The sequence below is a fragment of the Poecilia reticulata genome, chromosome 21 (genome assembly GCF_904066995.2).
Source record: "Poecilia reticulata chromosome 21, P_reticulata-male-v2, whole genome shotgun sequence".
In the NCBI taxonomy this organism is placed as follows: Eukaryota; Metazoa; Chordata; class Actinopteri; order Cyprinodontiformes; family Poeciliidae; genus Poecilia; species Poecilia reticulata.
In genome coordinates this window covers 18,156,763-18,179,342 of record NC_088850.1, presented here as the reverse complement: position 1 = coordinate 18,179,342, position 22,580 = coordinate 18,156,763, and the positions used below count along the sequence as shown (strand labels likewise).

Here is a 22,580-nt window from a genome sequence, read left to right as displayed (position 1 = left end):
TATGTCGCGCAAACTGATTATTTCTTTCTGGACCGGCAAAATTTTCTTACAACTTCCAACATGACCCTCAAAGGGATGGACTTTCAGGTGACAACTTTTCACAGTAGATTACAGCAGAACCCGTGATTTGTAAATCTTGTAGTGTATTTTAGGTCTATCCAGATACTTGGCATTATTAAGAAAGGTTTTTATTAGGGGTGTAGTGATACAATAATTTCACGATACGATATACGATATTCTGGATACGATATGTATCACGATATTTGTTGGGCAATACAATTCAATACGATTCTGTGCATTTTTACGATTTTCTGAAAGATTTTAGAAGGACAGAGTGATTTTAGTGACATTTTGTGTTCCACAGACTTTAATTTAGTTAACTGAAAACTGATTAAAAGCACCAACTACACAATACCTGACTCTGATTGGACAGTCTAACAGTCTGCAGCTGGACAAAATGAATCAAAGATGCAGTGAGATAATTAGTTTCTGTCATTTAATTCATGTGGATTTGACATAAAACTCAAAAATTTAAATGGTAATCCAGGAGCAGAGTGGGGAGATTATCAGCCTCTGTAGACTCTCAATATGCAAATGATTGCATTTATGTTTTTTCTTTTGGACACTGTGGCTGCATTTTGGAGTAAAAATGCAGCCACAAATGCAGTCTTTTGGACTATGGGGAAAAAGGCTTTTCTACCTTGGCTCCCGGAGTTAGCCGTGGCTGTAAGCTGTTTACTACTAGCTGCTAAAGTAGTGGCTCCGCCTCACCCCGTAGTGATCGACTCCCTGCAGCTACGCAGCGCCGCTATTCCCCTACTTGGATCTCTGAGTAGGTGCCTCTCAGACTGCCAGGATCTCATAGTTCTCTCAGTCTCTGATACTCGTTATCTATTGCTAATAATAAGAATGATCGATCAGCCATTGTTATCATGGAAATCCTCACTGCGCCGCGGATTCCGGCTGGGGTTTTTTCCTCTTAGTCTTCCTGCTCAAAACACAGCGCCGCTGCGCGCCCGCTTCGGATGTTATCAACCCATGTTCATTCTTCAGGTTATCCTTTATATACAGAACAGAAACCGCTAAGCTAAAAACTGATTACGAAGTGAATGCTACCAGTCAAAATTAGCATTAATTTCGCGATCTCACTGCTTTGCAGCTGCTCGGTTCGCGCCGCTACTCCTGTCCGCTTCTCCGTTCCGCTTCTCTTTCACTGTTACTTTCGCAACTTTACTTCGTTTCTCAGCAACAAAATACAGCCCATCATTATTTATTGAAAATTTAACATTTCCAAAAACACAGGAATCTAATGTTTCGTTTTTTGTATGCTTGGAAGCTCATTCCCTCTCACATAATCGTAAAAGCCAGGGAATAGCGGCGCTTTTGACATTTCTCTGACATTCGGAAAAATATGGTTGACTAATTTTAGCATAACTCCGGTTATACTTAGCCTATTAACACAATTTAAAAACTGGTGTGTAGTTTATAATGTGCACTTTAAGCTCAAGTTGAAAGTGAGACGGAGGGAGGCGGAGTCTTGCTGCTACGCATAACAAACTAAGGCTATCGACCGCTATGGTTTAACGGATCGATACTCACGGAAGAAAAATCGATACTTTCCGAGGGCGGAAAATATCAACATCTATCGCCGAATCGATTTATTTATACAGCCCTAGTTTTTATAAGCTCTTCCAAATAAAATCATTAACTGTATGACAAGCTTATTTTGCAGGGAGTTATTTCTTGGTCGACACTGCCACAGTTTACATTGATGTTAGATTAACTTCAGGGTAAAGATGATGGTGTTTAATCACAAGTCCAGTTAATGGTCAGTTTTAGTTGGATAAGAGGTTTTATGGTTGTTCTTGAACATCCTAACACCATTTCTTTTGGTAACAGTTTCATCAGTGGTAACATTTCAGAAAAAAACTCAAAAATTTTGAGATTAATATCAGAAATTTTCTACAAAAAAACAAGGGAATTTCTGAGTTTGAAGCATTGCTGATTTTCACCAAATAACCTGGAAATTTTTAGAATAATGTAGAACTTCTTGATTATTATGTTGTGTTTTAATGTACAGCACTGTGTATCAGCTATGGTTCTTTTAAAGGGCTTTATAAATAAAGCTGGTATGGTATAGTATGGTATGATAAAAAAATATGAAATTTCAGAGTTTGAAAAGTCAAAAAAATCAGAAATCTGGAAAATAATCTCAATATATATATATATATATAATATGTGTGTGTGTGTGTGATTATATGTGATTATATATTTAATCACATATAATGATTATATATTTATATATTTGATTATATATTTAAACATGATTATATATTTAAACATGAACATTTCTGTGTTTGAAAAGTCAAACATTCTTGACTTGGAAATTTTCCAAGTTTCAAAAGTTCAACATTTTAAACTTTTTAAACTCAGAAATTTTAATGTATGTTCTTAAAAAAGATTGCAATTAATCTAAAAATTTCTGTACTGCGAAATTTCTGTCCTTAGTACAGATTGATACCCCGCTTTGATTGATCAAAAGATTTCTGAGTGCTTTGGTGGAAATGTAGTCTTAAATTCTTTTTTATCAACAATGGCCCGTCGTAGTACAGATATATTTTGTAATAGTTATGCAGAAATACTTGCTTCACCTGAATGTCCTTGAGGGCACAGCCCCCAGTGATTGCATTATTCACTCACCGGATCAAAGGTCCTTTATAGCTTAGCAGCTGGAGTTTGCCCAGACACCAGTCAGTGAGAGGCAGGCGGACTGCGAACACTGCACAACTTTCCCTCCACGCCTAAACACCAAAATCCGAGCGTCATGGATCACGTCTACGATCACGTCTACGATCAAGTCGAGCACCGTGGTGGAGCCGACAGCCCTGACCAACAACCCAGGTATGAGAACCTAGCTGAGGGAATGAACCATCTGTACAGCGAGGTGCAGGTCCACGCCCCGGAGGGGGGCGAGCGCAGCTCCCCAGAATACATGGAGATCAAGGACGGTGACAAACGCAACAACTCGTCGTCCTCCTCCTCCTCGTCCTCCTCCTCTTCCTCGTCCTCCAGCGATGACGAGGGAGACGGGGGAGACCTGACGGATGAGCAACATGTTGTGGCGACGATGGACCTGCCGCCCGAGCCAGAAGTGGAAAGGGTGAAGGGAGAGGAGCATGGCAGCTCCCGGCGCTCATCAGCCTCCTCTCACGCCTCCTCTTCCTCTTCCTCATCCTCCTCCTCCTCCTCCCACCAAGGGGACCCCTGCGACGACCCTCCGATAGACAGCAACATCCAGGATGAGGATAATGCCCTGGACGGGTTGCTGATGTCTTACACCCATCCCAACACCATTCCAAAGACGAAGGAGTCTGTGGACTACAGCCTTAAAACTCTGGAGAACGTCACTCTGGATGGCAGCAGCGCGGCCCCGGCTGACCCCAATGAGCCCAAGGTCTCCCTCTTTGTCAAGGTAAGAATTTGATTTTATAAGCTTTAAAAACTAGGTTGAGTTCGGTCACAAACTCCGAGCTATGTCAAAGGAGGGCGTGAAGTGCATTCTTTTACTTTAAGTAACTCTTGCCAGAGGAGACCCTAAGTTGTGTGAGGCCGTGGGCAAAAATCTGATTAGGGGACCCGCTTCTGGTTAAGCTCATTGTCTAACAGCCACCAGAGGAAGACCGATGTCTCCTTTATATGAGCCACACAGTCAAAGTTCATTTGTAAAGTTATTTTACAAATGACATAAACTGCTTTGCATGTATTAAAAACTGTTTTTTATTAGTTTTATTCTCTGTGGGTCTGTTTCAATACCTAAAACTTAAGCTTTGTCTACACTGAACTTCAGAAAAAACATTCTCATCCGTGACTTAACTGAAATACAATTAAAGGCATCCCTCAGTCTTGGGACTTTGTGAGACATGGTTATATAACGCTTTTGTGTCATCAGCATAAGCTGATGCCTTGTTTTTGGCCGAGGAAAAAACAAGGCCAAAAACCTTGGCCTTGTTTTGACTACCTGTAGTTTCAGTTAAAAAATTTCGAGGAACAGTTTTCTAAGTCTTGAAATAAGTTTCTTTTAACAAGATACTGTAAACTTGTTCTGACATTTACTGACATACAACATAAACTAATTGTCTGGAGGGTGTCTGTTACTTGTGGCTCTCAATTTGAAAGGTACCATAGATTGAAAGCATGGAAAAATGAGGCAGTGTAAAAATTGGGCATTAAGTATTCACCATAACATTATCTTATTTATGCACTGATTTACTGTTAAAAAAAAAAGTTCAATGGTATATTTATAATTATTAGATATGTCAGCCCATGTAGCCTCATATTCTGCTTACACTTATGTTCAATAGAATATAAACAGGTTTTAAATGAATTCTAACAAGAACTGCACCTTCCATAAAAGTAAATGCTCCTGATATGGGTATTACATTTTTTAAACAGCCAAAGTTTAACTTCATAATATACATTTTACAATTTGATGACTACATAGCTCTAAAGTTACAAGTTTTCATTGATGATGTTGACATTAACATGGCCAAAGGTCTTTTCAATAAAGGCATAATTTCTAAATTATCACAAGCTTGACATTGCATAAAGCAATGAAATACATTGCTAGCAGTGAATGCCTACAAAGTAGCAGGAAGCTTATTTTTAGCTACACTTTTATACACGGTTTTAGTATGAGAGCCTGACTAATAAAAGCTCACTGTAAAAGATAATATAATTAAAACTATTTATCAGCTTGAATGTGCAGGGATACTTTTAGAATATGTTATGTAAGCTGTGGCTTTTCTGAGGCAGAACATTTTAAGTCATGTAATACTTAACTCATTCACAGTAAAAGACCACAGTAACCAAAGGTGAACTCTAGACCAGCTCAGATCCTCCTGTGTCTTCGTTGATTTACGGATAGCTGTGGAGCGGGGCCATCAGCTACTGCAGGACTGAAAACTTCCCACCAATAGGAAATATTAAAGTCACTGTTTATGCCAGAATGGGTTTTGGCAACAGTAAGCAAAAGTATTCGCACGTCTTGAACGCATTTATTATGAGCTACCACCGCAAGCTTTGATGTATTTCGTTGGGATTGCAGATGGCCGAATGCAGAATGAAAATGACGGATTGTTTTCAAAGTGTCTTAAATAAAATAAATGTTGGAAGAATGTCATGTAAATGGGGATTCAGCCCCCTAGAATCAAGTCCTTTGCATATGTAGATACAGACATTTTTGCCCATTGTTCCTTCCAAAACAACTCAGTCTCATTCAGATTGAATGGAGAGCATCTGTGACCATGAGTGTTTAAGTCTTGGTACAGATTCTCAGCTGGACTTAACTCTGGACTTTTACTGGGCCATTCTGACACATGAATACTCTTTGATCTAAACCAGTTTACTACAGCTCTGGTTGTATGTTCATGGTTGACTTCAAACAACTTCTCTGCTGAAGAAGCGCATCCCCACAGGGTCATGCTGCTACCTCCATGTTTCACTGTGGAAATCACATAAAGTTGCAATAAAAATGGAAGTTTGTAGTTGCAACCTGGATAAATGTGAAAAACCTTGAAGGGTAAACACTTGATCAATTTAGCAAATATTTCAGATTATGTTTTTGTGTGCATAACAGATGTATTGCCAATACTTTAAAAGCACCATCTGACCTTGGCTGGTCTGCAACACAACGGAACAAACACTGACCTAGAGGTGTATAGGGTTCAGCTTCATACTGACTGTGGTGTTCCAGAAAAGAACAAACCTCTAGATTTAAGATTGTTACACATTTTTGGGTATGATTATGCTCCTATGTGTTGGAGGCTGTTTGGTTGTAAATGTGAAGATAAAAGCAATATAACAAATCGCCATTGGTGGCGCTGTTGCTGTGCACAATGAGATGTGAGCTGAACATGTAACAAGAGGAAGATGAAGTTCCCCGTTCCTGAATAAACGTTGCCATGTGCTATCTCCAGTTATCTGCTTGAATATTATTTTATTTGACCTAGTGTATCATACACAACAGAATTTTGGCGACGAGGATGGGATATTCAAGTTGGAAGGCACAGAGTTTGCAGACGGAGCGGCTCCATAGAGGCAACACGGGACGGTAAAAGCCGAGCGTTTTGGTGAGTGAAAGGACCGCCAAACCCGAGCTACAAGATGGCGTTTGGGAAGCCAGAAGATTTTCACTTCGAGGAAAGTGAAGAAAGTTTCGACAACTACCGCGAGCGTCTCGAGCAGTATTTTGCTGCAAACGACTTGGACACTAAAGAAGAGAAAACTAAGTCGGTGTTTCTCACGGTTGTGGGGAAAAGATCCCATAGCTTGCTGATGGATCTGTGTGCTCCGGATAAACCGTCAGAGAAAAGCTACGAAGAGTTGGTGGATTTGCTACAGAGGCACTACGTACCAAAGACGAACTTTATTGCAGAAAGGTGCAAGTTTCACGGAAGAAATCAAAAAGACAACGAAACAATCAGTGAGTACGTGGCTAGTTTACGAAAATTAGCAGCTACATGTAAATTTGGGACTTTCTTAGATGAAGCACTGCGTGATAGATTCGTCTGTGGGGTAAAAAGCAGCGAGCTGAGAGATCGGCTGCTCAGCACCGCACACACCAAAGACTTGACGCTGCCGCTGGCTGTAGAAATGGCGCTCTCCTTTGAGGTAACTAAGGACAGTGCACAGCAGTTTGCACAGAAAGCTTTTAAGGCTCATGTAGTGGAAAGGAAAGCTACAACAAAATACCGCGAAGCTGAGAAATATGCAACTACCGGGAAGCCCTGTTATCGTTGCGGTGGAAAAAGTCACAACCCGAATGACTGCAGGTTTAAAGAAAGCGAGTGCCACGAGTGTAAGAAAAAGGGACACATAGCCAAAGCCTGTCGCACACGCAAGGGAGGAGGCCGTTCGAGTACGACCAAAGGAACCATGCATCTGGATGTTAAGAGGCGACCCGGCGCTCTCAAGCAGCGGTCCTGTCAGGATGTCAGCGCTCTCCAGCAGCAGGATGTCTGCAGCTGCCCCGGTCCGCAGTACCAGCCTGAAGGTGCGCCCCAGCATGGAAATCCAGGGAACAGGCACGAGTTTAAAGGGGATCCAGACGACACCCAATTTCTGTCACATCAGGTCAGAGAAGACAGAGCAGCCAGTGATGTTGTGGTTCAGTGCAAGTTGGAAGCTTCACCGAACTCTGACACTGTTCCAGATCTGACATTGGACAGTACAGATTTTGGTCTGTTTGAAATGAACACAGGTAATGGTGACATTGTAAAACCGTATTATGTGTACGTCAGTGTAAATGGTTCAAGAGTGAAGATGGAACTAGACACTGGTGCTGCAGTGTCGGTGGTATCTGAAAGTCTGTATAAGCGCAGATTTAAATCAGTCAAACTTAGTCCAGCAAATTGTGTACTTAAGACGTACAGCCAAGAGTCATTACAGCTGATGGGTAAATTTGTGGCAAAAGTGAAATGTCAAGAAGCCACTAAAAAACTAGAACTGCTAGTAGTAAAAGGAAGAGGCCCTGCTTTGATGGGTAGAGACTGGATTAGTCAGTTGAAGCTAGACTGGTCACAGGTGAATAGAGTGGCTCCAGAAACGGTAGAAGATGTATGTGCTCAGTACGCATCAGTGTTTAACCCTGAGCTAGGCAAGTTGAAGGGTATTAAAGCCAAGCTACATGTTGCTCCAGAAGCAGTGCCAAAGTTCCATAAACCAAGAAATGTTCCATATGCATTAAGAGAAGCTGTGGAAAAGGAACTGACTAAATTGGAGGCAGAAGGAGTTATTTCACCCATTAGATACAGTGAGTGGGCTGCTCCAATAGTGTGCATACCGAAAAAGGATGACAGTGTGAGATTATGTGGCGACTACAAGGTCACCATAAATCCATGGTTAAACGTGGATCAGTATCCACTTCCAAAAATGCAAGATCTGTTTGCAAAATTAGCAGGAGGTCAGAAATTCACCAAACTAGACTTATCCCAGGCTTACCAGCAAGTCCAGTTAGAGGAAAGCTCTAGGTGTTACCTGACCATAAACACTCACAAAGGGCTGTATCAATACAACAGGTTGCCTTATGGTGTTGCAAGTGCTCCTGCAATTTTCCAGAAAATAATGGATCAAGTACTTCAGGGCATGGATGGTGTTACCTGCTATCTTGATGATATTTTGATAACTGGTAAAGATGCAGAAAGCCACCTGACTAACTTAAAAGAGGTCCTTAGGAGGCTCGAAAGCTACAACCTCAGGGTAAAGCGAGAAAAATGTGAGTTTATGCAAGACAGTGTTGCATATTTAGGACATGTCATTGACGCCACTGGCATTCATCCTATGAAGGAAAAGACAACTGCCATTCAGAAGGCCCCAGTTCCAAGAAATTTAACTGAACTTAGATCATTCTTGGCTCTGTTAAACTACTATGGGAAGTTTATACCAAACTTATCGACTCTGATCCAGCCAATGTCAGCATTGCTGCACAAAGATGCAGACTGGATTTGGTCAGAGAAATGTCAAAGTGCCTTTGAGAATGCGAAGAAAGCTCTTCAATCTGACAAAATCTTGGTACATTTTGATGCAGAGCTACCAATTATCTTAGCATGTGATGCATCTCCTTATGGAGTTGGTGCTGTAATCAGTCACCAAATGAAAGATGGGAGCGAAAAACCGATTGCATTTGCATCAAGAATGCTAACTAAGACAGAACAAAACTACTCACAGATTGAAAAAGAAGCACTTGGTTTAGTGTTTGGTGTTATGAAGTTCCATGACTACCTTTATGGAAGGAAATTCATTTTAGTGACGGATCACAAACCATTGCTAAAAATCTTGGGACCAAAAACAGGTGTGCCTACGCTAGCTGCTGCTAGATTGCAAAGGTGGGCTCTAATCCTAGCTGCATACAAGTATGAGATTCAGTTCAAAAGATCTGAGCAACACAGTAATGCAGATGCTTTATCAAGGTTACCAATGAAACCAAGTGTGGATGTGGTGTCAAACCCTATTTACAAAGTTTCTTACCTTGACGATTTGCCTATCACTGCACGAGAGATAGCAAAAGAAACCGACAAAGATCCTGTGTTAAAGGTGGTGAAGCAGTTGGTGTTAACTGGCTGGCCTAAACACGTACAGGATGAGTTGCTGAAGCCATATTTTCAGAGACGTTTTGAGCTGACTGTTGAAGATGACTGTCTGCTGTGGGGGTTACGAGTGGTGGTTCCTAAGAAATTAAGGGATCAGTTGATTTCTGAACTGCATGAACACCACTGGGGAATAGTAAAGATGAAATCCCTCGCCAGAAGTTTATTCTGGTGGCCAGCAGTAGATGAGTGCATTGAAGAGGAAGTCAGTGAGTGTACCATTTGTCAAAAGCAGCGTAGTATGCCTAGTACTGCACCAGTGCATAAATGGAAATGGGCTGCCAGCCCCTGGGAGAGAATCCATCTGGACTTTGCAGAGGACCACAAGCAGATGTTTCTGGTAGTCATGGATGCCTATGCTAGATGGCCAGAGATTATTCCTATGCATACTACTACTTCAGTTAAAACTATTGAAACACTGAGACATTTGTTTGCTGCTTATGGGTTACCAAAAGAAGTTGTAACAGATAACGGTCCTCAGTTTGTTTCACAAGAGTTTGAGTTATTTCTAAAAAACAATGGAGTGCAGCACATTAAGTCACCTGCATACCACCCTGCCAGCAATGGATTAGCAGAGCGCTTAGTCCAAAATCTTAAAAAGTCGCTTGCAAAGAATCGAGCTGTAGGTGGTATGACACTTGAGCACTGTGTTGCAAATTTTCTTTTAGGGTACCGAAACACACCCCATACAACTACAGGGAAAACTCCTGCTGAGTTATTCTTAAAAAGACAGGTTCGAACAAGACTGTCGCTGATCAGACCCCAGTTCTCTCAGAGAATGCAAGACAAAACGGAACCATCTCTTCCACGTGTTAGAGTTTTCACAGTAGGTCAACCTGTATTGGTTAAGAATTACAGGGGAGGGGAGAAGTGGTTGAATGGAGTTGTACAAGAAATCTTGGGGCCTGTAACCTATAGTGTGGAAGTGAAGGGGAAGTGTGTTAAAAGACATGTAAATCAGATTCTGGGTGTAAATGGAAATCCAGCTCATTTGACACAAACAGACTCTGGTACTGGAAACTTTTGGAATGATGATGATCTCGATGCAACCAAAGGTGTGGATCAACAGATGGAAGAAAAGACTGTTGGGAGTCAACCAATAGACTTGCCATCATCTACAGTCGAAAGGAACACTCGTCCAGTGAGGAACCGGCGACCTCCTGATAGACTGAACTTGAAACTGCAACTCTAAATGAGGGTTTTGAAAAAGGAAAGTGTTTTTTGATTTCAGTTATATGAATTAAAAAAAAAAAAAAAGAAGTTAAAAATGTTTTAACTGATTGAGAAGTGTTGATTTTACAGGGGAGGAGCTGTGGTGTTCCAGAAAAGAACAAACCTCTAGATTTAAGATTGTTACACATTTTTGGGTATGATTATGCTCCTATGTGTTGGAGGCTGTTTGGTTGTAAATGTGAAGATAAAAGCAATATAACAAATCGCCATTGGTGGCGCTGTTGCTGTGCACAATGAGATGTGAGCTGAACATGTAACAAGAGGAAGATGAAGTTCCCCGTTCCTGAATAAACGTTGCCATGTGCTATCTCCAGTTATCTGCTTGAATATTATTTTATTTGACCTAGTGTATCATACACAACACTGACGTACCCTAAGTTTCATTGGAGAAGGTCTAATTTTCGGTGTGAACACCGACAGAAGGCGAACGCGCATCCCTAAACCAAGTCTTTCACAGTTTTAATCCACCTGGTGTAACAAAATTGACTCTAATCTTGGTTTATCGTCTGTTTGCTATTTACTGCCTATAAAAAGAAAAACGCCTCATAAAAATGTAAACCGTTTCAGATAAAAATTGAAAACACCCCAAAAAGCATGCTGAAAGTTCACTTTGATAAGCCGAGTTAAAAGCAAGTCGAGATGGATATACCTTTAGCTCATTTATATACATAGCGCTGTCGAGCACATTTACAGTGACAGCTGATAAAGGCACAAACTGACATCAGGTCAGAACTACAAGTTATCTCAGAATCATGATAAACAGTGATCATAGTTCACCGTGGTAACGACCCACCTATCTGAGTTTATCAACACCGAACGTTTAGAATACGAGCTCGATAAAAGCGCCAGGTTTTGGCCAGTAAATGTTATATGTTGGTGTTGTTATATCACAATTATGATAATCACCGAACAATAAATTGTCATGGAGACTGACGAGGTCCACTGTCCGTTGCCCTCCCGTCTGAGAAACTCCAAGATGCGTGTGTGGTTTTTCCAGCGGTTTAATCATCAACGGCTGCTATAAATTAACCCCAGCTCCGCTATAAAACTAGGGAGGAGAGTTAGGACATAGCCTGTTTTTTTTTTTTGTGCTGACAACGTTGCGTGACTCATCCCCTTTAACCGAGGTTATAAGTTATCTGAGAGACATTTCCGCAGCAGCCATTTCTCTTGGTAATAGTGAGAAGACGATTCTCCAGTGGACACATCTGGGCTTTGACGCGTTCATGGTGTGTCTTTTTACGAGGTTTGTGTAAACTCGAAAGAACAACGCTACTAGAAGGGGTTAAATCAAGAGAGAACATTAAACAGCCTCCTTCACCTTGGCTCCGGAAAGACACAAACACCTGTTACTGTTTGATTCTGCTGGTGAATGATTAGCCCAACAAGTGAGGCTTTGAGCTTCCCTTTGTCTAAAGAACATGCAATAACGACAACAGAGTCTAAGAAAAGATTTCAGTATCAACTCATTCCTTTAGATTCAAGTGTTGGCTTAGTGAAAAGTATTTTCTTCCCTACATGTTTATTCCATTTTGCTTTTGTTTTTTAAGTCAAGCTAAAAAAAACAAAACTTATTTTTTTAAAACTAATTTTAATAATGGACATGGATAATAGTAATATCAAAATGGTAAGACTACAGCTATGACCTTAGAGAAGCAAAAATGACTGCAGTCAGTCTGAGAAAGATGATAATTTCCAATAACCTATTTAATGCAGTTGCCACTCTTCAGTCATAGTTCAGAAAAAGACAGAAGAGATATGGCGCTACGGAAAACTTTCTGGAAGACGGTCTTTTTTTTCCCCAAGAAGATCCAGCAGTCAAATATGAGACCAAGTGTCCAACAGTCAAAACTTTGACAAATTCGGACCGTAGAACAGGACAATGATCCCAAACCCACAAACAGATCTACTGCAGAGTCGCTGAAAAACAGAACCAAGGTTTTGCAAAGTCCCAGTCAAAGTCCAGACCTCACCCTGATTAAAATGAATCTCTGAAAGTAAAGACTATGGTGAAGGGTTAAAGAATACAACAGTTTCCGGCTACTGCTCTGGTTCTCCAACATACTGAAATATTTATGCTTTCAGAGACATAATTTTACAACTTTGAGAAGTCACAATAGGTTTTATTATTTATTATAGATTCTTGGAAGGACGATTATTATTATTATTATTATTATTATTATTATTATTTATTTTACCTGAACTGTAAATCTATGTTCCACAAACATTGTTTGGTAGTTGTCAGTTTCCATGCAGTGACCTTAAAATCCCGTTAGGTCTGCTGAACAGAACATGTACCTAAATGCTGTTATACTTTCTATCAACTAAGGCTTAATTTGGATAATAGAAAAAACTTTTCCAATAATTTTGTATCATGTTCACCATATAAATAAGTCTTCATTTCGGGACCTTTTAATATTTCCCTTCTGAAATGAATCATTTTCAGAGTTTCAGACCTTCCTCTTCCTATAAACTGGGTGGTACTGCGTGCATTTGTGTCAGCCAGGAGAGGGAGCTGTGCTATAAATAGAGGGTTCAGATTCTACTTCCTTCACATCTGTCTTTCGTTTTATGCTTTCCAAGGTGACAGGACTGTTTTCTTCCAGCTCAGATAGATCTGTCAGAACCTTGTAAGCCAGACACGTTGCAGCCCAGTTCCTTTTGCAGCGCCATACGGTTTGTATGCAAATTATTCCTACTTCCCACCTTCAGAGACCAAATCAGACATCAGTGAGCCACTGAGGAGTTGTCTCCGCTGCTGCTGGTGATCACATAAAACCTGCCGGAGCAGACGCATGTGGACCATGAATTAAATATGAATGCTGCCGCTCCTGTGCTCGAGGAATAAAAGAAATAAAATAAAAATAACCAACAGAGTGACAGGCATGAAAATTCAAAGTGGCATATGTATGACTATTTTTTGGGAGGTTGCGGGAGGGGGATAATTTTGCCTGAATATGTAGAAATCAACACAGGCTTTTTTTTTCCTTCTTGTTTTTTTTTTTTGTTTTTTTTGACAAATGAAAGCCATCAGACTAAATAACCCTGTGGAAATAGAAAAAAAAATATGAGGTTTCTAAACAGATGGATTCTGAAAATAGGAGATAAGATGTGCTTTATTTGTGGGGGGTTTTGCCGGTGAGGATGGAAGTGAGAGATGGGGCTCCACCCCCTGGTATGGTAAGGCCTGACACCTGTTCAGCACTCTGTGTCGATGAGCCGTGCCTCTGCTCTTCATCTGAATCTAAATCAGGGCGCGGGGCTTTATACCCAGCACCTGGACTGTCACGACGATTAGAGAAATTTACTTTTAGAGGGACCAAACTGAGGTGGAAGGCCTTGGATTAAAGAGCTGCTCAGGTTGAGAGAAGAAAAAAAAAATAGAAGAAGAGAGAGTGAGATCACGCCTGGAGTAAAGGAATCCTTCCAGAGAGGATGTCTTCCATGGAGGATGTAAACCTCAAATGACGAGACAAACTTAAAAGGACGGAAAAACCAAACGAAGAGCAAGACAGCATGTCCACAAACAGCCAGGACAGAGAACCTGACATAGAACTTTTTGTGAAGGTAAGACAGAGAAACGGGGTCGGGGATTTTCTGACCTTTTGATGAAGTTTGGGTGAGCGCAGCAGCAGAATTTCAGCCGTTAACGCTGCGACCCTGGTGTGATACGGAAAGCTGAGGTAACCCAATAGTGGAGGTAGAGTTTCAGCAGCAGCAGGATTACCGTGACAGCGTTTCTGAAGCTGCTGATGCTGGGAGGCTCATGCTGGCCCCTGCACTGGTTCCCAATACCGAAGGAGAACTTTGGCTTCAAGAGGAAATGTGTTATATAAGTAGCTTCTCTAAAGCATTACAAAATGTTAATGTTGTATGTAGTGGTATTGGAAATAGAAGAAGTCAGTTTATCATTCGGCTCTTCTTCTTTTTAGACAATAATCGCCTGAAAATGGGGAAAATATTTCACCAATTATATCATGGATTTGTTTCAGTAAAGTAAATATGTTTATAGAAATCCAAACTTTGCAACTTGTGTAATTTTTGTCCTGCACTAGCTTACGTTAAACAACTATGGTCCATAATTCCTGATCTGCAAGAGGATAATGGAAATTCTTACATATAAATCTGTTTAGAGAAAAGAGTTTCCATAGCAGCTGTCATTCTAATATTAGTCGGTTCATCATGTGCCCTGTGAGAGGTGACCCAGATGGACAGGGGGCTGTCCTGGGATGTCCTGGTTATAAATCTGAAAACTGAGACACAAGCACCCCTGGAGTGGCAGGTTCTGTATTTTTTGATAACTAGAGAGGGACCTGGAAAAAATGGACTGTGATAATTGAATCACAGTCGAAATCCTTTTTTGTTATGTTGATTTAACGAAAAAGGGTTAGGTTGTGTTTCTAACCAAAAGAAGAAGAAGAATGTTAGTAGTGTTTAAAGAACACCAAGGGAGAATTTGTAGATTACTATCAACATAACATAGTAGGTATTGCACTAATGCCTATTCAATTCAGGCATAAGGTCAAAAATTTTAAACCAAGTTTAATAATTGCATATTCTAAAAAAACTGTTTAAAAGATGCATCTTTTAACTTTTATAATAATTCTGACAAAGACAATGGATATATCATTATCATAATTAGGATTTATTTAGAACAATCACAGATAATAAGCAGAAAAGTGACTGTTGAAGTGTGCTACATTCACATTAAGTTTCCCATGAACTGGATTGAAAGAGAAACCCATAAACCCTTTTTAATAACATTAGTATATTTTATTTTTTTGTTTATTTGAAAATTTTAGATAAAAGTCAAATAATATTTCATTGGCTGTATAAAATTGTACGCAGGCCTGTCGATGTTGAATTTATGACCAATTCTTTGGTCAACATAACATAGCTAGCTAGCACTAGCATGTGCTAACTACTCAATGGGTAAAAGCCAGGCTAATAATATTGTTAGCATAGAATCCCCTTTTTTAGTGTAAATGCAACTCAACAGGGCAAACTTATATTTGCATTATTAAACAGAAACATTTTACCATTTTACTTTTATTCATGTGGAAGAGTCTCTGTAAAGTCAGAGTGTTGCACAGTTGTAAAACGGTGAGACTCTTTCTCTACAACCAAACAAACTGGGTCATGACTCAATATTGGGTTAAAACTAGCATCTGGGTTAAATCCATCACTCAGCAGTTGTTTTGCGTGCAATGACTAAATAAAATGCAGGAATTAGTGATTGTCATGTTGGAAACATTTGGAGGAATTAGGGTCCACTGTGCTAAGTTCATAAAACCTCCACTGAAGTTCTGTTTTCAAAAAAGCTGCTGCATTTATGAGCTTCAAATAAGCAGACAACTCACTGGCTTCACGCATTCCTCGAACTACCAGGTCTTCCCACATGACGGCTATTTTCCGCCACTTTCTAGATGTTGATTGACTATTATCTGTTGTATGTGTATTGTGTTACCTCCATGCAAGCGAGCCCGGCCGTAACAATACACACAGGCAGCCCTGAGAGCATCAATGGATTGTTGAACATCCAGTTGACTCAGCTGCTTTTAGCCTGGGGCTTCAGTTTTCTGGTCTCGGTGCTGTGTAGATATAAGCACATGTAGGTATGTAAACACTGCACACGCCTCATTCTTCTGATGCACAGTGGCTTGCTGAAGTTTTCCCTCATTTTCTTTCCGCAAACTTGTATTTTATGGAGATTTTTATCCAATATACAATAAACTTGTTGCAAAACATAAAGGTCAGGTCAGGACAAATATCAAAAACATTTATAGTTTAACAAGGTCATGGTATAATAATCTTAATCTACACTTTTTTCAGACGACACTTTGTGTTCTTGCCATTGACAGGAAATTAAATGTTATCTAATTTTGTCTTGTGTTTCTTATAGTATTTTCCTCTTTTGACTTGTGTGTGGAAAAGTAGAAAAATAAACTGTAGGATTCATTTTCCAAGGTCTCTGAAACACATCGTGCTCTTTTTGGTTAAAAACAAAGGTTCAAGAAACTTTAATTACCAGATCATTAATGCGCTGAATGATGGAAACCGGCTCCAAACACTAACCCAGGGGTCATTGCTCTTATTCTCTGCATGGCGGCCGATCAGAACCTGCTCCACGTGCCCCAGCGGCCGGTGAACCTGGAGATGCAATCGATATGTTCAATTCAACCGATCCACTGGATCAGGTGTCAGTGATGGTGCTCTGCATGCCGACACAGGATATCTCAGCATGTACACACATGGAAGATGGAGAGGAAATGCTTCCCATGTTGCTCTCAAAAAGACAACACACGACAGCCTCTTCCTCATTTGACTGATTAAGAAATATAAGATAAACATCTACAAAAAGTTTGACATGTTTTCGTCTGATAGCTGGAGTACATCGTGACATTTTGCAGGTTTTTATGCATTTTACGTCTAATCTCTAGAACATTACAATGTAAAGATCTCTTATTAGCTGATATATGTTTACCATTTGATTAATTCTATATGAGCGGTATAAATGTAGATAGCTTGTCATAGTACTATTCCCCTCATTGAAATTCTGCCAATCCGGGTTGCTCTATTTCATTAATCTTCTGCATGAAACTCACACAACCTTTTCTACCCTCAAATTTTGATTGAGATCAGAACTTTGTGATGGTCCCCCTCAAAACATTGAGTTTAAATTTTTTAAATTGGGCTGTATGGCCAAAGTCACAGTCGATTTGGAAGACCTCTTTGTACCCACGTTTTAACCACCTGGCTGATGCCTTGAGATGATATTTTCATATTTTCACACAATGTTCTTCCCCTGACATCTTTTTTGTGTAGTACTCCAATCCTTTCTGTGGCCAGGTGCCCACACAACACGATGCTGCCACCCCTGTGCTTCACAGTTAGTTAGGATGGTATTCTTGGTTTTGCAAGTTTCTCCCTTTTTGCTTCAAATCTATTAATAATCATCAAGACCACAAAAAAGAGGTCTCCAAGAATCAAGGTCAATTTCCCTGTGTCCATTTGCAATCTCTAATATATTTTTTCCATGTTTCTGTTGGAGTTCTTCTTTCTGACTGAGTGGCCTTTGGACCCAAGACAGTATAGAACTTGTTTCACGTTAGATAATGACACTTTTACCAACTTACATCTTCACAAGGTATTCTACTTAAGTTCTGGAGTAGAAGCTGTATGTAGTTCATGTTGGTACGTACATATTCCAGCAGACTATTGTGAGAGGCTTGTGGGTCAAAATAAAAAATGTTTGAACCAAGTCACGAAGTGTTGAAGCCATTGTAACTAGCTAAAAACATAGAAAGAAATTTAAACATCTGGTTTCATCTTCAAATGTAATCCACCAGCCTGACTGACCTTATTGTACATTGTGTCTGTATGCAGGCAGGAAGTGATGGAGAAAGCATCGGCAACTGTCCTTTTTCCCAGCGTCTCTTCATGATCCTCTGGCTCAAAGGAGTGGTCTTCAATGTCACAACTGTTGACCTCAAGAGGTGAAGAAAGAGCTGCTCGCTGTGCACTTTGTGCTACTATCGGTTTTTATGTGACGGCTTGTTGTCCCTGTGTCCTCTGCAGAAAGCCAGAAGATCTGCAGAAGCTAGCTCCGGGGACGCACCCCCCTTTCCTAACCTTTGACGGTGACGTCAGGACCGACATCAACAAGATCGAGGAGTTTCTGGAGGAAGTTCTCTCCCCTCCAAAGTAATTCACATGGAAAGCTTTACAACACCATGTGTGTTTTATCAGACTGCACACGCCTGCTTTTGGTTGGATTTATGACAACTTTGTGTTGTTTTTGAAGGAGCAGGAAGCTGTTTAGTCGAGTAAGGGATGGCTAGCTTTGATGAAAGCTGACATTTTCTGATAAAACTGTTATTTTGGGGTTCTGTTGATGTTTATATGCCGTAGATACCATTAAATCCAGTGACTAGAAATCTCAACTATCCATATTTAAAGCTCTATCCCACATGTTTAATGATATTTAACCAAAGCTAAGATGGGTTTATTGGGTTCTATTAATGTCTCTTAAAATGTCTTCAAAGTCAGACTGAGAATGCCAGATTACCTAATTCTTCTTTTATTGCCTGTAAAGTTTTTTACGTTTTAAATGGACCCTAGTGTGCGAACGCCAAACGAGGTGGGATGCCAGTTCAGTGCGGTTCTGTAACGTGTTTTAAATTCGGTGCTAAGCTCCAGTCCAGGTGTTAATTCCATCCAGATGCTTTGGTCTGACTGTACCTTCCGGCCCACTCCCAATACCCATTCAGGTATCCCAAACTGGCTGCCAGGCACAGAGAGTCCAATACAGCTGGAAACGACATCTTCGCCAAGTTCTCAGCCTTCATCAAGAACACTAAAGCCGAGGCCAATGTCGGTAGGGAGCTCATTCTCTGCCTTAAACCTGTACATATGCATTTACATCTGCAGCTTTACAGTTAAAACAGCAGTTATTATGTTTCGCCACTAGAGCGCAGCAAAGCTCAACTTTTCAGGCTTTAACTTAGATCCTCTCATTTACTTTGCTGCCATCTAGTGCGGATTTTTGTTACACACTCAACAACCTTTAAGATGCATTAACTCATCAGCGTGCGTGACAATGAGTGTTTTTGATTTGTGCATTTCAGCTCTAGAGAAAGGTCTAACCAAAGCCCTGAAGAAGCTTGATGATTACCTCACGAGCCCCCTGCCTGAAGAGATCGACGCAAACAGCAGGGAGGAAGAAAAAGCCTCCAAACGGCTGTTCCTGGATGGTAATGAACTCACCCTGGCAGACTGCAACCTGCTGCCCAAGCTGCATATAGTGAAGGTAGGTTTAAGGTTTCTAAATGACCTGGAACTGAGGCAGATAATGGGAACAGTTGAAGTGCTTTTCCTGCGTGTACAGCTAGTATTCAGTACAATAGTGTGTACATTTTTAAAAGTATGACACTATTCTTGTTATGAATTTAAATTTGAACATACATAAACACACTTCACACTCAACAAATAAATCTTTTATTGGGGTAGTGTGATCTCACATTAACGATGTAAAAAAATTTGCAATTTTATTCTCAGTTTAGAGTGTAGTTTCACAAGATTGGAGGATGTGAAGGTTTATGGCAAATAATCTCTTTGGAATGCTGGCCACTTTATTAGAGACATGTACACTACAAGACAAAAGTGTGGAAGTAAAGTAAGTTCCACAGATTTCAGGATGTGGAACTTGATGTTACTAGATGACCGGTGCAAAAATGCTTACAGAAGAAAAGATGGGTTTAGTTGTATGACCTGTTGCACGGCCAAGTCATAACTTATTATACAAAAATAGAATATAAAAATTATAACCTTTTCAGTGTTAAAAAAGTACAAAACATGCTTTTTGAATTTCTGCCATTCTGTCGTTATAGGTTGAAAAGCTTACTTTGCCAAAAACAAAGTTTAAACAGGAAAAAACAAAACAAAAAAACACACCAGATAATAACAGTAAGAATGTATTATAAGTTGATTTTTTAAAATGTTATAGCCATGTTAATTTTGTACCTCAACAAGTCAGGCTCATCCTTGGATAAATTTAACAAATGTCCGAATACATCACCCTCATCTGTTTGAACAATTAAATACAAATATCATCACTAGAAGAATGTTTAGCCACCATACTGTTTGGGAAGGAGATGGGTTCACAGACATGAGTGTGCTTTAGTGTGAAATGTGCAAATGAGCCGTAGAACAAAAGCAATGGACTGACAAAAAAATGCTGGCTGAAGTTAGTCATAGTGAAACACACACACGCTGTAAGCCCACTCAGTGAGGAAGAAGCCATTGTTCCATAAGCAGCATAAAATTAACAGTTTGAATATCACTTGAGGACAAAAACCTTAAAAAGATGTTTCCTGTGGTCTAATGAGACTAAATTTGAAGTTGACTGTTGTTACACTTGAAGAATAAGAAACAAAACAGAAGGTATTATGAGAAAAGAACATTATTCCAAAAAGAAAAACAAAATTGGGCTCACATCTCAATACCAAGGCTTGCGCACATTACGGCCTTGATGTTGGTCACAAAGGCAATTTAGAGGTAGAGATAAAAAGGTGTGTGTAAGCAACAAATCTGCAAACCTGGGTCAAAATGTCAGCAATTGATCTTGTGGAAGGATACCCAAAATGTTTGATCAAGTCAGTTTAAAGGACTGTTTAAATGTCTTTTTATGTTGTTTATGTGAATATTTGGTGTCAACTGAACATACTAAATTAAAATGTGGTTTCTAAATATAACCTTAAAAAAGTTAAGGACTAAAGAAATGGCTAGCTACTAACAACGCTTTGTTTTCGTCCTAGATTGTTGCGAAGAAGTACCGCAACTATGATATCCCGTCAGAAATGACAGGCGTGTGGCGGTATCTGGAAAACGCTGGCTCGCGCGAAGAGTTCACCAACACCTGCGCCGCAGACGCCGAGATCGAGAACGCCTACAGGGACGTGGCGAGGAGACTGGCCAAATAGCTCACCAACCCCCATTCTGAACGCCAACGCAATAAACTAGCAACACACACAACATCCATAAGCAAAGAGAAAAACAAAATTTACACTACTCAGCATATTCTTCGTGCGACACTCTGCAGAAACATAAGATCTTTGTCTTTTTCAGCTCCAGATGTGATGGATTGCAATAATTCAGCGCTCCCTGTACTTAAACGGTATTTCAATCACATCGGCAGACATGGAAAAACAGAAGCGGAGCAGAAGATAAATCGAACCCTATTTAGCTTGACCCGAAGCCAGCTTTTAGTCGGCTCTGCTGTGAAACTTCTGACAAAACTCTTTTCACTCAAACGTGATTGTGTCTGTCCTTATACGTTCCTCGTAAGACAAAGCCCTCTTTCATACGTCCTCCACAGCACGGCCAAAACATTTTACTAGCTGCCGATGTCAAGGTTGTTGGCTTTATTTATTCCCGAGCCCACAGAAGTCTAGCCTGACTCCTGTGTTTATTATCGAGCTCCGGCACCCGGGGAGAGACACCTTGTTTCATCTGTGATGGATGATTAACGCCCAAAGCTTTCTGAATGCGACAGCTCCAATTCTCAGTTTTCAATCGTCCGTCATTCCTTTTTTTTTTTTTTTTCCTTCAGAGTTGCTTCATTAATTCTTGGGGTTTGTTTTTATTTTAGCTTATGAGTGTCTTGAGATTCCCATCCTACTCTTGAAAGATTTAATGACATCTAATGAACAAACTTGCCCACGTCAGGGTTTTTAGAGAACAAAATTAAAAATGTAGTGCCTTTTGTTGAATAAAAAAAAAAAAAAAAAGAAAAAATATGAAACACAAGCCATTGTGATTGATGGACTCATTGAGATTAAATGCATTGCAGCAAGGAGTTAAAGCTTGTAGTTCCCCCCCCCTCACTTGTTAAAAATCCACTTCAGGTATTGATTTTGTCTCGAGTTACCTCATGATATTATAAATGGAGGTACTATTTATTCAGCGGCCCAATCAGGTCTGATTAGGTAGAGCCATTAGTGGCGCGATGAAAACCATCTTCCAGACCAGTTCCGTACTGGTCAGCAGCCCTGCCCTGCAGCTCCACACTCTGATGAGTCCATCAACATCCACTGCTTAAAAAGTTCAGGTTTAGGAGTCTCAGTGTCCACGTAGAGGAGAGAGGAAACTTGTCTTGGGGGCTTGCTGTTTTTGGCTTGCTGTAACGTTTGCGACTATAGCGAGACTTCCTCGAAGAGCCATAAGGCTTTTGTATGGTTTGGACAAACACATGATGTGAAACCGGAGCTTGATGACTGAGAGAGTTGCTCACAGCGAAGCTCTGCAAATAAATCAATATTTTCACAGATCTGCTTCTGCCTTTTCTTTTCTTTTCTTTTCCTTTCTTGCATGGCGATCACGAGGTTGTCACCGAGACGAGAGGGTCTCCCGGGGCGATCGCGAACGTGCTGCAAAGGGTTAAGCACGCCCGACCGACTGAGCTGATCAAATCCAGCGGTGCAGGTTTGTTTCTCTATCCATAACAGAGAGAGAGTGATGACCGCTGACAGGCTTAAATAGAGGCTTCCATGCCAGGGATCAAACGCCATCCTTCTTCTCCACTCTCTCATTAAGACGGAAAAGCCGAGCGCCGCCATCCGATCCGTCTCCATTTTTCCTCAAAGGAGTCTAAAACTTGAAAGATCTGCGCCTGTCGGATTTACAATGGTGGGCGAGCGGTGTTTA

The 22,580-nt window shown here is 40.5% G+C and overlaps 1 protein-coding gene across 2 annotated transcripts; it reads left to right on the top strand.

The window, feature by feature from the left end:
* Window positions 1-2,644: 2,644 nt before the first annotated feature.
* clic5b (chloride intracellular channel 5b) lies at window positions 2,645-22,201 on the top strand. 2 transcript variants are annotated; one of them, XM_017302054.2, is made up of 6 exons: window positions 2,645-3,472; window positions 17,763-17,872; window positions 17,955-18,080; window positions 18,647-18,753; window positions 19,004-19,185; window positions 20,693-22,201. In XM_017302054.2, the coding sequence occupies exons 1-6, from the start codon at window positions 2,825-2,827 to the stop codon at window positions 20,855-20,857; spliced, it is 1,338 nt and encodes a 445-aa protein (XP_017157543.1). In that variant the 5' UTR covers window positions 2,645-2,824; the 3' UTR covers window positions 20,858-22,201. The 2 variants fall into 2 exon arrangements, with proteins under 2 accessions (XP_017157543.1, XP_008396493.1); XM_008398271.3 differs by lacking the exon at window positions 2,645-3,472 and adding an exon at window positions 13,527-13,943.
* The last annotated feature ends 379 nt before the right edge of the window (window positions 22,202-22,580 follow it).

What these genes read in the sequence shown, in the direction of transcription:
- clic5b (XM_017302054.2), top strand. Translation starts at nt 2,825, where the DNA reads ATGGATCACGTCTACGATCACGTCTACGATCAAGTCGAGCACCGTGGT. An exon ending in TAAAGCCGAGGCCAATGTCG is followed by an intron (nt 18,754 to 19,003) that starts GTAGGGAGCTCA and finishes TGTGCATTTCAG; the next exon opens with CTCTAGAGAAAGGTCTAACC. An exon ending in CCAAGCTGCATATAGTGAAG is followed by an intron (nt 19,186 to 20,692) that starts GTAGGTTTAAGG and finishes TTTTCGTCCTAG; the next exon opens with ATTGTTGCGAAGAAGTACCG.